The following is a 13,866-nucleotide window of genomic DNA, read 5'->3' as shown; positions in this document are numbered from 1 at the left end:
TGCATACGTTTGACTCCCTATTAGACTCGACTCTGGACGATGCCGGCGCTTCCGTGTCTCGCCCGTGGGTAGACATGACGGCACATTGTCATTCTTATCTCTCCTCTCGTCTCCTCTTTCAACTTTCAACTCTGTATGACACAATAACTCACGGTCACTCAACATGGTCACAGCAAGACAGATCCGACGACACCCTCGTCTTGTCTCATCCATCCTTGGAATCACCTATGCTACCACTCGCAATGCCATTCCCACTCCGGCGACCTCGGCATCCCTTCACACACATACACCCTCGCCAATAGCTTCCACGTCATACCTGCCCTACCGTGGGAGGAACTCTCTCATCGATGTCAAAGGCAAGGGAAGGGCATACGAGAATGACTCGGTACACCTGGCTTCACGACCTTCACCTCGAACCCATGCATCATCCTCCATCTACAGTATTTACGGAAATAAGCGCTCCTCACTACCGGGTCAATCTCATCTGTCTGCATATAGGTCATTTCATGCCACAGCTCGCCGAGATGCTATCCCCCTCATTCCCGCTGGGCTCGTCTTTCTCAAGGTGAGTTACTGCGTTGCAAGCATGAGCTGATCAGAACCCCAGGGTACATCCATCCTCACCCTTGCCACAGCTTTTTCCCGCATTCTCATCTCATTCTTTCCCATTGGCACACTCGCCGCGTTCAAAATGGCGAGAATGGGCAAATGGATCACCGAAGTAGCGAAACCAACCGTTCCTCCCGAAGTTGACGATTTTTGGCGAATGTGGTGTGAGGACGAGAAGCCTATCGAGTTGACCAAGGAGGAGGCGGATTACATGCTTGACCGGGAGCCAGATGATGATGGCGGTATTGCGTTGGGGAGTGGTCGCATTGCCTACTCGGTTCCGATGCCACCGATGCCCTCGAAGAAATGGTTCCGCGGTGGCAAGACGATTGAACAGCTGACGCCCCAAGCAGTATTAGAACATCAGAAAGGGAATCGGAAACGGGCCATAAACGGTATTCGTCGGTTCTACTTCAGTGTACCAGACCTGCCGCCGCTTTCGCAACCCTACTACAACCGGATGAGTCCGACACATCGTCAAGAGGTAGACTCGTATAGACGGTACTGGATCGGGTTAAAAAAGTTCAAAGCCTGTTTCAAGAATGGACGAATCCTAGTCGGATTGATATTCATGCTTCCGGTGTACCTGCTCTTGGGAGTGTACATCGCCGGTCTCGAGCGGGTTCCTCTCACAGGGAGGTGGAGGTTGATCCTGTTGACGCCAGAGGAGGAGGATTCGATATCGACAAGTCTGGCCGGAGCCAACTGGTATCGGAGCGTGATTAATCTGCTCACCACTGCGGAGAAGCCGGCGCCACCGATCATGTCTCCGGAAGATTGGCGGTGGACTTGGGTCCAAGGTGTATTGAGTCGCTTGGAACAAGGTATCTTGTCGGATTGCGAAGCTCTTCCCGCAGATCAACGACCACCCAAGGAGTTCACCCCTTACCGCCTTCCTCCGCCATCATACCATCCCCTCAAACCTCGACCACGTGCTTCGTCGCTCTTGCACGGAGTACTACCTGGAGGAGAGCCGTCGACCGGTCGAGAGCATCTTGAAATCGGCCCACCGTACAACCTGATGTTGATGGAGAAGGATGAGAGAAACGCGTTCTCGTATGGATTTGGTGGGCAAAAGGCGGGTGGTATCGTGGTGTTTTCGGGGCTGTTGGAAAGTATTCTACGAGAGGGCTCGCCGCATGACGATTCGGAACCACCGGCGCCGACACGAGGAGTCTTCTCAAGTCTCTTCTCAACAACACCAACTGTCAGCCGACCTCGACCCCAACCGACAGAAGACCAAACTTTGCACTTGGCGTGTGTCTTGGCCCATGAGATGGGACATCTCCTGTTGAGTCACCATCTTGAGACCTTGTCACAACAGCAGGTGCTATGGCCCAGTGTGCTGGGCTTGACGATGGACTTGGTCAGAGCGTTCATCTGGCCATTTACGTGAGTGACTTCGTGTATTGAAGGAGATCGAGCTGATAAACCGCAGTGTCATTCTTGGCCCGACCGTCAATGACGCGCTAGCGAACATGGGCAAGACTAGTACGGACGAGCTGATAGAGCGATTTGGCGAAATTGGATTCCAGCGCAAGCACGAGTTTGAAGCGGATCTGGTCGGGCTCAGGTGGGTGCATCGTGTGTCGCATCTAAACGTCACTAATGTATATTACCAGAATCCTCGCGCTTGCCGGATTCGACCCTCAGACCGCGGTCGACCACTTTTCAGGCTCAGTAGCGGGTCTTCATGAGATCGAAGCGACCGAGAGAGACGATAGCAGCTGGACCGGAACATTCTTCAAGCTGTGGGCGAAGGCTTCGCATCCTTCGTCGGAGCAGAGGACGGAGAAGATCACTCAGGAGTTGGCAAGGTGGGAGAAGGAAGCCGGGCGTGTGGAGCAGGCCAAGTGATATGTACTTGGGCTACTATGGGGAAAAGAAGTCGCACGATTTATAGATGTCCTTTGTTGTGATGAGTTTAAAATGTAATTATCACACCTCTGTATTGGACAAAGTCACCGATTTCCAATCGCGCGATACAGACAAAGAAAGCGAAGCCTGATCAACATGCGACCGACAACAGGTGTCGTCTTCTTTTTCTTACACGCACTTCTACATGATGACAATACATTATAATGAGGTAGCCGAGGACCTCAATTCTTGCAACGCCTCTCACTCTTACATGTTCACAATACCTCGACGACTCGACAGTCTCGTCTGCTTTTCCTCATCCAAGCGTTCGTAGTGATGAAAGCACTCAGCAGCTGCGCTTTCTACGAGATCAGACCATTTTTTCGATCACGGTAGGATGGTTTTCACAGCAGCAAGATAGCCAACCTTGAACGGTTCGTACAGTCCACGTTGGTGCGGACGTGGATAGTACAATTCTTGGGAGAAGATGAGTCTTGCCAAGCGGATCGCACCTGATCGCAAATCGTCCGTAGCGTAGGCGCCCGCCATCGGACTGCGAATAAGTTGGGTAGTAGACATTGCCCTCAACGCTCCAGGAACAAGCCAACGCTGGCACTGTGTGTACATTTGTTAGCTGTATCGAATAAAGATAGTGAACTATGAACCTGATTAGAGTCGAGAGCATGACATTTGACGCCATGGAATCCATCGCCACCCAGTACGAGTTCGACGTCTCTCGCGTTGATACCCATTGACCAATGAAGTTGTGCGAGCAGATGGCCCATGCTCGTCGTGATTTGATCGAGGGAAGGCAAGTCCAGACCAAGATCATCTTTCATGGCTTCGGAAAAACGTTTGTATCTCGTTAGGTCGAGAGGTGGATCGCTCTTCAAACCTTCTTGGAGATGTGTCGTGATAGGGGGGGAAAACTTCCCTTCCTAGATACAGTCGTAGAAGGCGGATCGACTCGTGATTTTGACGTAATTCATCCAACCAGAACAACGATTGGTATAGCTCGCTGATATTAGGATGAAGGGATGGGATCAGGTCCACTGCGAATACAGGAAGAGGGAATTGATACCATCGTAGATAGGGCTTAGACGCCGACCGAGAGGGAAGTGGTTGTAGCTCGGCTGTTTCTGGTCCCCAATATTGCCGAGCTTTCGGGATGATGAAATGACCAGGTACAGGTCGTGTGAACTCAGTCTTTTGAGCATCAAGATATCTGGAAGGTATCAGCAATTGTATACGTTGACTTCAGCTTACAATTCGAATTCCATCTGAAGCTGAGTATGATGTTCTGGCTCGCGAACCATTTTGTACACGACCAGTTAAGTGGGATAGTGGTATATCTCTCCAAACGAGCCTTCGGCGATCTTGATCAATCGACTGACTAGTGAGTGACTCTCATTGATCGCCAATGCAGACGAAGAACTTCCATTCTCGAGAGGTGCAGAGGGTCGAAGAGTTGAGCTTGTGGGATCATGTTCGGGGTGAGTTGAACCGTTATCGTCGATAAACATTGTGTGAATCGTCATGCCGATCAGCATCACATGAATTGTTGATTGTGTTTGACGACATGTTATTGTATCAGTGAAAGTACACAGTGCAGGACGTCAAGGGGGGGAGTAGAAAAGCGGCAATAGTGTAGTTCACACACGCAGCAGGGCATTCGTGCTTCTAGTTTGGAACGTTAACCTTATCGAGCTGCCTTCATTATAACCACCAAGCATGTTGCCACTGATCGGGTCGTATTGCATCGAAGATTGCCCTCGAAGTAACGACGTTCAGTACATCCGTTGTATGCATTATCGTTATCAAGTACAGATCGCAGTATCCACGCTACCAACTTTAAAACACCGCCTTGTTGTGAAAAGGCTCCGATAACCGATAACCGAAGCCCAACGGCGGTGTTTCAAGTGTTCGGCAGCCGGATGACGGTATTGACCTGAAACGGAGCAACGGAGCATTGACAAGGTACCTTTTGGTAAAGGGGAATCCCTTTTCTTGTTACAGTCCATTCAACTTTTGCATCTGTGCACATGCACTAGTATTTATGTACAGTATATTAGCAAACCATGTCTCATTCCCACTTGTATGACTATTCCCTACCTCGTGCACATCACATGTCTGTCTGTATTAAACTACTCACCTATCCGCCAAGCCACGTCATTCTTAATCTGACCGGGAGTGTAAAAGTACAATACTCGTACAACATTTCACAGCGGAAAACATTTACTTTTCCTCCCTCCTCCTCACCCACCCTATCACCCACCTACCCTCGTCATGGCAGATGGGACGAGATACGGTAACGCAGTAGACTTTGATGTCGATCTGCATTCCATCTATGCGGCGTACTTGTGAGTGGTAGTATCTCAAAGAGAGATGGGTAACATAACGCTGAACGCTGATCGCCGATCACGAACAAAGGGGTCTGTTCGAATCGTCAAATACCGATTGGTGGGACAAATCATGGGGAGGGTATTTCACGACTTTCAACGAGTTCCTCGGTTTTGGATGGGAAGTGATGGGTGAGTCTACAATGGTATATCTGTCGATCTGACAACGTAGTCGTCGTGGATAGTGTTACGGGGAGACCGCACATCGCGGTGAGAAGAGAACAGATCGCCCTGTTCGCAAAGATGATCAGGACAAGGTAGGTCGATGTATAACCAATCGCTCGCTGACATACATTGTAGATTTGGTGAATCGCTGCCAAAAGATCCACCAACGACACTACCCATCATCCCTGTAGCTACACGTAATCTGTCCCTGCGACGTTTAGTGACACTACACGACCTCACCTCATATCGCAAGTTGTCCCACTCCCTACCTGCTGCGGAACTGTCATATCTTCGAACCCGTGTGCGATCTGGGGAAGTCAGCGTGGCAGAACAGCTATTCTACGCTGGAGGGAGTAAAGGCGAGAGGGACACCGGTGGGATCGGGGTGAGGGACAACGGCGTTGGGTATACCTTCGCCTCTGTGAAGAGTATATGGTGGGAGAAGGGTGCACCACCTGGGGGTCTAGTGCCAGGGGTGGGGAGGACGCAAGGGAAAGGGTTGATTCTGGAGGTTGGCACGGCGGTACTGAGATGTGCGAATCTGCGAGCGGTGGTGAGTACGTCCCGTCAAGACATAGCTGATGAACAGAATGTGTGGCCGCCGGTTCCCGAAGAGAACTATCGCAAGTCGCATTACATCGCGGAGGAATGGGTGGACAAGGTGAGTAAAAGTTGAATGAAACGAGAGCTGATGCGTAGCGTGCAAACTCGATTCCACCAAATTACCCTCGAGCGTATGCCTTTGGAAAGAGCAACTATGTCGCGGAGAGGAGCATCGAGAAGATCCTAGAGTGAGTAAGGTGAGGGCGACATAACTGACGGCAGTGCAACACTCGGTGCACTTGCTTCGCAGGAGAACGATGGAAGTGCGAATACTCTGGTACTTCTTACCGTTGGCGAGCCGCTACCTCTTCCCCTTCCTTCGGCGTCGACGCTGCCGTCGAATATACTCCATCTGGATCTGCTAGCGCTGGAGTACAATCTGTTACGTAGAGCACAGGCGGAGAGCTTACCTGGAACGCCCGATCGACACCAACCTCTCGGCTCGCTCATGGCGTTGTTGCAAACGCTACAAATACCGGTCCCACCGTTCGCTCCGCTGAATAACGCAGGGAATGAGGCGTACTACACCCTTCTTGCTTTTCAGAAGTTGATGATGGGCGAGACGAGACTCCCCGAGTTGCTGTTCGCTCAACCCGATGGATATGGGTATGGGCGGTTCCCGGGGATGTACCCATCGTATCCCGCATTACCGTTACCACCACCGATCGGACACTCTCGACGAGACTCATCCGGAAGCGGACGATACTCGGATCGCCGATCATCGTTACCGCCCTCTCCGAGCCAACCGCGTCCTCGACCGGTTTCTATGGGTGACTCGCTACGAAGTCTGCACGATAGTGGATCGGTTCCGTCGACCGTAAAGGAGAGAAAAGCGATGACACGATCGCAGACGGTATTCTGGGATGATGCGGACTATGCTCAGAATGGCGCGCCACCACGTGATAGAGGGATGTTGAGCTCTGGTAGTTCGAGGAGTATATCCTTCGACGCAGGGAGGGAAGTCAAGCGATCTTCGCCCAACGTCGGACCGTCCGGTCTTTCAAGTACGAGTCTGAAAGAGCCTGACGGATCAGGATCGACGGGCACGACGGATTCTACCAAGATGAGTTCGTCGAGTGAGAACAAGGGACGAGAGAAGAGGGATAAAAGGAAGTTGAAGAGTGAGAAGAGTGTAAAAGATATCGCGGGAGCTCTCGCGAGATTCTGGGTGGGATAATGGTAGCTTGGACATTCAATTCATGCGGACATTACATAGTACATGCATCCAAGGCTTGTGTTTACAAATATCACTTGAACCCTAGCAGCTCTTTGAGCTCCTCGAACCTAGCTTCTTTCTTGGCGCGTGTGGACTCTTTTGAGGATTTCTCGAACGCCTGAAGGTCAGCTCGGCTCAGGATGGTTGACTTACCTTTGCGACAAGCGCATCTTTTCTTTTCTCTGCGAGGATGTCAGCGGGGTTGACAAGACAGCACTTACGTATGTCCAGGACAGCCGACTCGATAGTGTTCTCAGCGATGAGTTGAAAGACGCGAACGGGTTTGGTTTGCCCCATCTGTAGTGTGTAAGCAGCGTTTTGGGCGAGTGGAACTCACTCGATGGACTCGGTCAATCGCTTGAGCCTCAATCGCAGACTGCCACCATGGATCACACTGGCATTAGCGCTGAAACGGTAGGTCACTCACCAAGAAGACGTTGGACGCCGCGGTGAGATTCAGACCGACCGCACCGGATTTGAGCGATATTAGCATGATCTTTGGGGTAGGCTGGGTCTGAAACTCGGTAATGATCTGTTGACGCTGCTTTGCGTTCATCCTACCATCAAAACAAACAAAGGGGATGTTTTCGACGCGGAACTTAGCCGCAACATGATCGAGGAAACTGGTGAATTGACTGAAGACGAGAGTCTTCTCGTCGTCGGGGAAGATGCGGATGTATCGAAGAAGCTCATCGATTTTGGCCGATTGGATGGGTTTTACGTCGGTCGGTGGTTTGTAGTCATCCTCCGGCGGAAGCTCGAGGATGGACGAGAGGGAGAGAGGGTGACGGTCCATTGGACACGTCGGTTGGGTGGCAATGACTCGGTGTATGCAAGGGATGCAGTCTGCAAGTGAGCGATTGAACGGGAGGGGCAGAACTCACAAGCATGACCACAGTCGGTGATGGAGGGCTGTTTCGCAAACTCGACTTCGTCGTAGCATACACCGCATTCCATCTCGTCTGCAACATACTGCCGTAGCTTGTCGAGGAGGTTGGTACGGTCCTCAGGAGACAATGAGGCGATGGATATGGCGTCGGCGTTGGCGGTCTGGGGCTGACGCATGTCGGCAAGAAAGGACTGCGGGACGAGCTCGGCGGAGAGGCAGAGTTGTCGCACTGGGATTAGCGGTCATCGTAAAATAGACTTACTTCGTGTGAGCAAGCTGAGCACATTGGCCGTACCCTGCATTCTTTGATCAGCCAAGCAAAGAGATTCGTCAACGCTGACTTACCTCGCCAGTGCGAAGCGCCTCCTCGAATTTGCGCTTGCTGCTGTCCAGTACCTCGTCGTAGAGTTTCCTTGTGTCGTCGTCGAGCTGCACTGGACAGCGGAAGAACTCGATGGAAGGGAGATCGACGAGCTTGTTTCCACGAGAGTCTCGAGAGTCTTTGGTACGGCGAAGCAGGATCTGCCCGACAAGCGCTTGGAGAAGTTTGCCTGCCGCTGGATCGCCGCGGCTCAAGGGACGCAATAGTAGCGATTTGAAGTAGTCAGGTTGGTCGAGAGGAGTGCATAGGTGGAGACATGTGAGTAACGAGCCGAGGTCGCTAGGGGAATTGACAATGGGTGTGCCTGATAGTCAGCGCAGTGTGAGGTGATCGACGTACCTGTGCAGATCCATCGGCGTGATGCGGTGAGAGCAACGAATGCGCGTGTCACTGAGAAATGTGTAAGCAAGAACCAAGACTTTTCGACGTACTTTTCGCTTTTGGGTTTCTGAGCTGATGCCCCTCGTCTGCGACCACACGTTTCCACTTGACTTTGAAGAGCGGGCTTGGGGCGGGCTTGGCCTTTTTTACACCTGTCGGCTCGGAACCTTCCGATTGAATTGTCTGGTACGTCGTAATAACGATCTGGCCGATCAGGGGACAGATAGGATCAGTGCCCGTACTCGGACAGAAAACGGTCTTTCTCCCTCATGTGAGACCCCCAGACCCGTACCTTGCCCTCGCTCTCAGCCCCTCAGGAGAAGTAGCACTCACATCGTACTGCTCGAGGGTCTTCGCTGTGACACCTTTCGATGCGCCATGGTAGGTGTAGGAGGTAAGGTAGGACGGAGCTACATGGTCCTCGAGTTGTTTCTCCCAGTTGCTGAGAACGGATAGGGGACAAACGATGAGTGTGGGGCCGGGGGTGGACTTGGTTGCCAGGATGAGTGCGAGCGTGGTGAGAGTTTTGCCTGCTGTCAGCGATGTCACAAATGAGAACTTACCTAGACCCATGCCATCTGCGATGATACCGCCGCGACCAAGAGTGGGAGGCTCGGCTTGGGGTGTTCTAGTAGCCACATTGAGGTAATGTTCTCCGCTCGATCCCTTTTGCTTGATCCAGAATTGCACGGGTGGATCGGATGGAGTCTGGGGAAGGGTAGGGTTTTCTCGATCGATCATCCACTGAAGATCAGCGGGGTACAGCTCCTAGCCACCCACCTTAAGAGCTTGAGACTGATGAGGGAGAAGGTCGACAAGGAACTGCGCATTGGCGAGGCCTGGAGGCGATGGGTGAAGGGGGAGTTTGCTCACGTCGATGTCGGAAGTAAGTGCGTCCTGATATCAGCGCGGATATCAGCGTTCGACCTACCATCACATTGTCCGCTTGTGTCGAATCGGTCTTGACTTTGGTCAGCTTGTCAAGTAGCGCCGTCATCGCCGAAGATGTATGGGTGGAGTGTTTTGGGGGCGGTTGGAAGCCACGCTGGCCTGGCGTTGCCCAAGCAAGTTCCGGTTCGAGCACGTCTCGGAGCGATGGTCGAGCGTAGATGGACATGTCCCTAACGATGTATAAGTGAGTGATGTGAGCTTGTGAGACTTACAGTCCAAGTTTGTAGTGCTTTGCATGATCAAGATTCTGGCCCACCATCCTTCCCTCCACTTTGATCAAATGTCCGTCCATCAGCTCGGCGAGACCGGCCGCCACAGCTCGAGGAATGTGTCCGACTTGTTGTCCCCCAGCGTTGAGCACCTGTTGCTGTTAGTGCATTCCCATTGAACAGTGACTCACCTTGACAGCATTAGGATCGAATTTGTTGTGTGGATCACGATGAAGCATGACATACTCGCCTCGTCCTACCATGCCGCGGTAATACTGCACTCCAACAACGTCCGTGCGGAGGGTGACATAATGCTGTCGTCAGCGGGGAATCGTCGAGTAGTGACTCACCTCGTCCTCTTCCTGGGTCGATTCTTGCGTAGGAGGAGGCTCACTCTCCTCCCGAGGCCTCTTCGATGGACCAGCCGTTGGGCTCATTGCTGCGGGTCGGCGGAGACATACATTTGAAACAAAGCGAATGGGAAGTGAAATCGGACTTGCTATCCACTGCGGGGCACCTGTGTACAAGAGGGAACAACAAAGCGGAGATCATGCTCATCTCCAGCTCCTTCTCGACATTATCTCTTGTATCAACGAAGCCTCATAAATCCCACGTCATGTTTTGACTTTGCTTCTACCACGCGTCAGGGAAGGGCGCGTCTCGTTGTAAAGTACATCCCACCGGTTGGAAAAGTAAAGTCTGTCCCAATTTCAACCAACAAATACGTTAGACGCTACCACCATCATCAAATCAACAAACAAGCTTCATTCCAATCCATACTTTCATGTCCAGGATCCCCGTACCGCACGGAGGTCTACACCATTCTATAACCCATTCTGACACGACTCACGACAACAGCTCAAATACCGCCAACATGAACACGCACTCTCCAGCAGCTGATACGAGGAAGAAGCAGAGCAAGAGGGACGAGGTGAGTGATGTTTCTGTGGTCTTGCGCTTGGATCATCCTTTTAGCTGTACTTTGGGTCGTTGTGCAAAGCATCCCTTGGCGAAGGTGCCGTTCTCTGTTTAATTGCGACGTCTTGTTGCATTCTCAAAACTTCAACTTCACTGGATGTTGGTGCGGTCCCGGCAATACGCACGGACCATAAACATCCTTCCACGGGTTGTTCCACGATTCCATTCATCCTTTTGCTTCTGCATCACTGTCCATTTACCTTTCCTTTGTCTATCCCACTCCTTTCCTATCTCCCTCTTGTCTGGATAGATAAACCCCGCGAGGTGACCCGAACGTCCCCCACCTCCCCCCTCGTTGGCACGTCTCGCGGATTACTCCGAGACGTCAACAACCCGTCTTCGTCCGGACCCGTTTTTGGCATTCTTTCTACTCCACACTCCACCTGGCTCATATCTCGTATTTTCGTCTTTTGGCCTCGCTCAGACATCCCTTCCTTCTACTGCATCTTCATACCCCTTCCCAACTATCACCACCGCCATGTCCTCCTCCACACCGACATCCGGCTACGACGTCACCGTTCAAAAACCCTTGCACACTCCTCCCGACTCAATACGATCATCCAAATCATCTCGTACGGCTATGGACACCCACCAACATCACCCTATGGACCCACCTACCGTCGTGCTCAATGCCGATGATCTCGCCGCTGCTGTCCCTCGACCACAACCACCCAAACACTCACGCACCGTGTCCAACCCATTCAAACACAAACACAAACCTGACTCCGTTCCTTTCCCCACCCCTTCTACCGAATCATCTACACCGTCCATATCTGGACCATCTACCCCCGATGACGAATTACAACGACCCCGCTATCACTCTACCCTCTCACGATCTAAATCAACCAACTTTGCGGGAAAATTACAGTCTCTGCGAAAGAAGATTGAGAATGAGCTGTCCCGTAAACGACCAGGTTCCGGTGCCCCGTCTTCCCAGTCTGTAGGCGGCAAGCGAAGCAACAAGAAGATCCAGAAGGGTACCGTTGCTGGTCTCAGGCCCAGTCCTGCGTTGACCGTCCCCGAGGGAATGAGCGTGGCAGACGCAAGTCAGCTTTGTGCCGCAAAGCGAGCGGACTGTGTACTCGTCGTCGACGAAGACGAGGGTTTGAGCGGTATTTTCACGGCGAAAGATTTGGCTTTCAGAGTGAGTTGGGTATCTTTTCGACTGCGCAGCGCTGACACTCATTCCTAGGTCACCGCAGAAGGCCTCGACCCTCGTGTAACATCCGTCGCGCAGATTATGACCAAGAACCCCATGGTCACCCGTGATACAACCAGCGCTACTGAGGCCTTGCAGCTCATGGTTAGCAGGGGCTTCCGACATCTAGTAAGCTGCAACACGATCTTGCAGCGCGGCGTAAGCTAACACTACAGTAGCCCGTATGTAACGAAGACGGCGACGTCGTCGGTCTCCTCGACATCACTAAGGTGTTCCACGAAGCCCTCGCCAAAGTCGAACGTGGCTCCTCTGCCACCTCTCAGCTCCAAGCCGCTCTCGCCGGTGTTCAATCCGAGCTTGGTCCCGGTATGTCCGGCAACCCTCAGGCCGCTGCGATGTTGGCCTACGTCGACTCGCTGCGAGAACGAATGGCTCTTCCCGATCTCACCACCGTCATCGACACCTCCAACTCCCCTCCTACCGTCTCCCCGCGAACCAGTGTGCGAGACGCTGCGAGACTTATGAAGGAGCGACGAACCACCGCTGTCTGTGTAATGGAAGTCAACAATGGCAGCAGCGCGATCAGTGGCGCAAGCGGTACCGCCGGTATCCCTAAGATCGCCGGTATTTTCACCTCCAAGGATATCGTGTTGCGAGTGATCGCCGCGGGTTTGGACGCATCGAGATGTAGCGTCGTACGAGTTATGACACCCCACCCTGACACCGCTCCCCCTACCATGGTCGTCCAAGACGCGTTGAAGAAGATGCACAGTGAGTAAAGTGCACTCCAACCCCCCTTCACGGATATGCACTGACCATACCCAGACGGTCACTATCTCAACTTGCCCGTCGTCGAGACCGACGGCCGACTCATCGGCATCGTCGATGTTCTCAAGCTCACATACGCCACCCTCGAGCAGGTGAGCGGTCTCATCTCCATGATTTTGCCTTGCTGACCCCGTTTTCAGATCGAATCTATGAGCGAGGACCGATCCAACGAGACTGGACCCATGTGGGGTAAATTCTTCGAAACTCTTCCTGGTGCTGGTGGTGACGACGACACCGCCTCAGTCGTCTCTCAATCTGAGCGACCCGACACACCCTCCCGCCCTACTCACGGCCGCGGTCTCTCCAGCATGACATCGCCTATTTCCGAAGTCATGCCCAACGACTCCGCGTCCGCTGTCGACGACTCCACGTCTGATTACGGCAAGCGAGGCGCTGCGGCTTCTTCTGTCGCTCCCAACCCTGTCCCCGTCGACGACGGAACCTATATCTTCAAGTTCAGAACACCGTCTGGTCGAACTCACCGATTCCAAGCCCGACACGACAGCTACGAGCTTTTGCGCGACATCGTTGCTGGTAAACTCCTCACTGACCCCTTCTTTACTGCCGAGGGGAGCAAGGAAGGACAAGAAGTACATCTTCCCGATCCTAACAACTTTACCCTTCACTATACCGATGACGAAGGCGATATGGTCACGATGACTGCCGATGGCGATGTTGCCGACGCGGTGCGAATCGCTCGAGGCCAAAAGACCGACCGAGTTGTCCTCCTCGTCGAAGGTGGAAAAGTATGGGAAGACTTTGCTCGGGACCTTGGGGGCGAGAAAGCTGTGGAGAAGTTGAAGGAGGTTGAGCAGGAAGTCAAAGGTGTCGAAGCGGCTGAAGAGAAGATGGAGTCTGCCACAGTTGACCCCTCTGTCGAACCTACTTTCGGAGCAAAGGGTGCGGTGCACTCAGCCGGTCCTAGTCCTGGTACACCCGGTGTTCCGGACTTAGTGGGAGGTGTCTTGCCAAAGGATATGGTCTTGCCCGCTGCTATTGGGTTCCTGGGTGTCGTGATCCTCGGTGTTTTCGTTGCTAGTCGAGCTAGCAAGTAGGGTCAGATGTTTGGCATGTGGAGTTCAGTAGAGCGTGTAGAGAAGAGAGACTAGTTTTGATGACTTGACGTTATGCTTGACTTTGATGTACTTTTATGTCGGATGAATTGGACAATGCGAAGTGATGATTCAGCATATCAAGGCGCATTCACAAAGTCCTATAACTCCCATGTGCCCATCATGCA

The 13,866-nt window shown here is 52.6% G+C and overlaps 6 protein-coding genes across 6 annotated transcripts; 3 read left to right on the top strand and 3 right to left on the bottom strand.

The window, feature by feature from the left end:
• Positions 1–163: 163 nt before the first annotated feature.
• On the top strand, positions 164–2,466 carry CI109_101578 (uncharacterized protein; the record flags this gene model as incomplete). Its single annotated transcript, XM_032002478.1, has 4 exons — positions 164–565; positions 608–2,001; positions 2,048–2,182; positions 2,232–2,466. The coding sequence occupies 4 exons, from the start codon at positions 164–166 to the stop codon at positions 2,464–2,466; spliced, it is 2,166 nt and encodes a 721-aa protein (XP_031863415.1).
• A 387-nt stretch (positions 2,467–2,853) lies between these two features.
• On the bottom strand, positions 2,854–3,989 carry CI109_101577 (uncharacterized protein; the record flags this gene model as incomplete). The annotated part of the gene is made up of 4 exons (XM_065967001.1): positions 2,854–3,081; positions 3,132–3,404; positions 3,529–3,691; positions 3,829–3,989. The coding sequence occupies 4 exons, from the start codon at positions 3,987–3,989 to the stop codon at positions 2,854–2,856; spliced, it is 825 nt and encodes a 274-aa protein (XP_065823073.1).
• Positions 3,990–4,752: 763 nt separating this feature from the next.
• Positions 4,753–6,810, top strand: CI109_101576 (uncharacterized protein; the record flags this gene model as incomplete). Its single annotated transcript, XM_065967000.1, has 6 exons — positions 4,753–4,826; positions 4,897–4,976; positions 5,038–5,122; positions 5,166–5,583; positions 5,730–5,821; positions 6,024–6,810. 6 exons carry the CDS (start codon positions 4,753–4,755, stop codon positions 6,808–6,810), a joined length of 1,536 nt encoding a protein of 511 aa, XP_065823072.1.
• A 70-nt stretch (positions 6,811–6,880) lies between these two features.
• On the bottom strand, positions 6,881–7,645 carry CI109_101575 (uncharacterized protein; the record flags this gene model as incomplete). The annotated part of the gene is made up of 3 exons (XM_065966999.1): positions 6,881–6,967; positions 7,187–7,225; positions 7,277–7,645. 3 exons carry the CDS (start codon positions 7,643–7,645, stop codon positions 6,881–6,883), a joined length of 495 nt encoding a protein of 164 aa, XP_065823071.1.
• A 335-nt stretch (positions 7,646–7,980) lies between these two features.
• Positions 7,981–10,098, bottom strand: CI109_101574 (uncharacterized protein; the record flags this gene model as incomplete). Its single annotated transcript, XM_065966998.1, has 7 exons — positions 7,981–8,034; positions 8,084–8,424; positions 8,552–8,705; positions 8,835–9,245; positions 9,433–9,622; positions 9,665–9,813; positions 10,012–10,098. The coding sequence occupies 7 exons, from the start codon at positions 10,096–10,098 to the stop codon at positions 7,981–7,983; spliced, it is 1,386 nt and encodes a 461-aa protein (XP_065823070.1).
• Positions 10,099–11,117: 1,019 nt separating this feature from the next.
• Positions 11,118–13,681, top strand: CI109_101573 (uncharacterized protein; the record flags this gene model as incomplete). The annotated part of the gene is made up of 5 exons (XM_032002482.1): positions 11,118–11,783; positions 11,832–11,966; positions 12,017–12,569; positions 12,624–12,718; positions 12,767–13,681. The coding sequence occupies 5 exons, from the start codon at positions 11,118–11,120 to the stop codon at positions 13,679–13,681; spliced, it is 2,364 nt and encodes a 787-aa protein (XP_031863419.1).
• Positions 13,682–13,866: the final 185 nt, after the last annotated feature.

The sequence above is a fragment of the Kwoniella shandongensis genome, chromosome 3 (genome assembly GCF_008629635.2).
Source record: "Kwoniella shandongensis chromosome 3, complete sequence".
NCBI lineage: Eukaryota > Fungi > Basidiomycota > Tremellomycetes > Tremellales > Cryptococcaceae > Kwoniella > Kwoniella shandongensis.
Note: the sequence above shows the minus strand (reverse complement) of the source record. Positions and strands in the feature narration are given on the sequence as shown.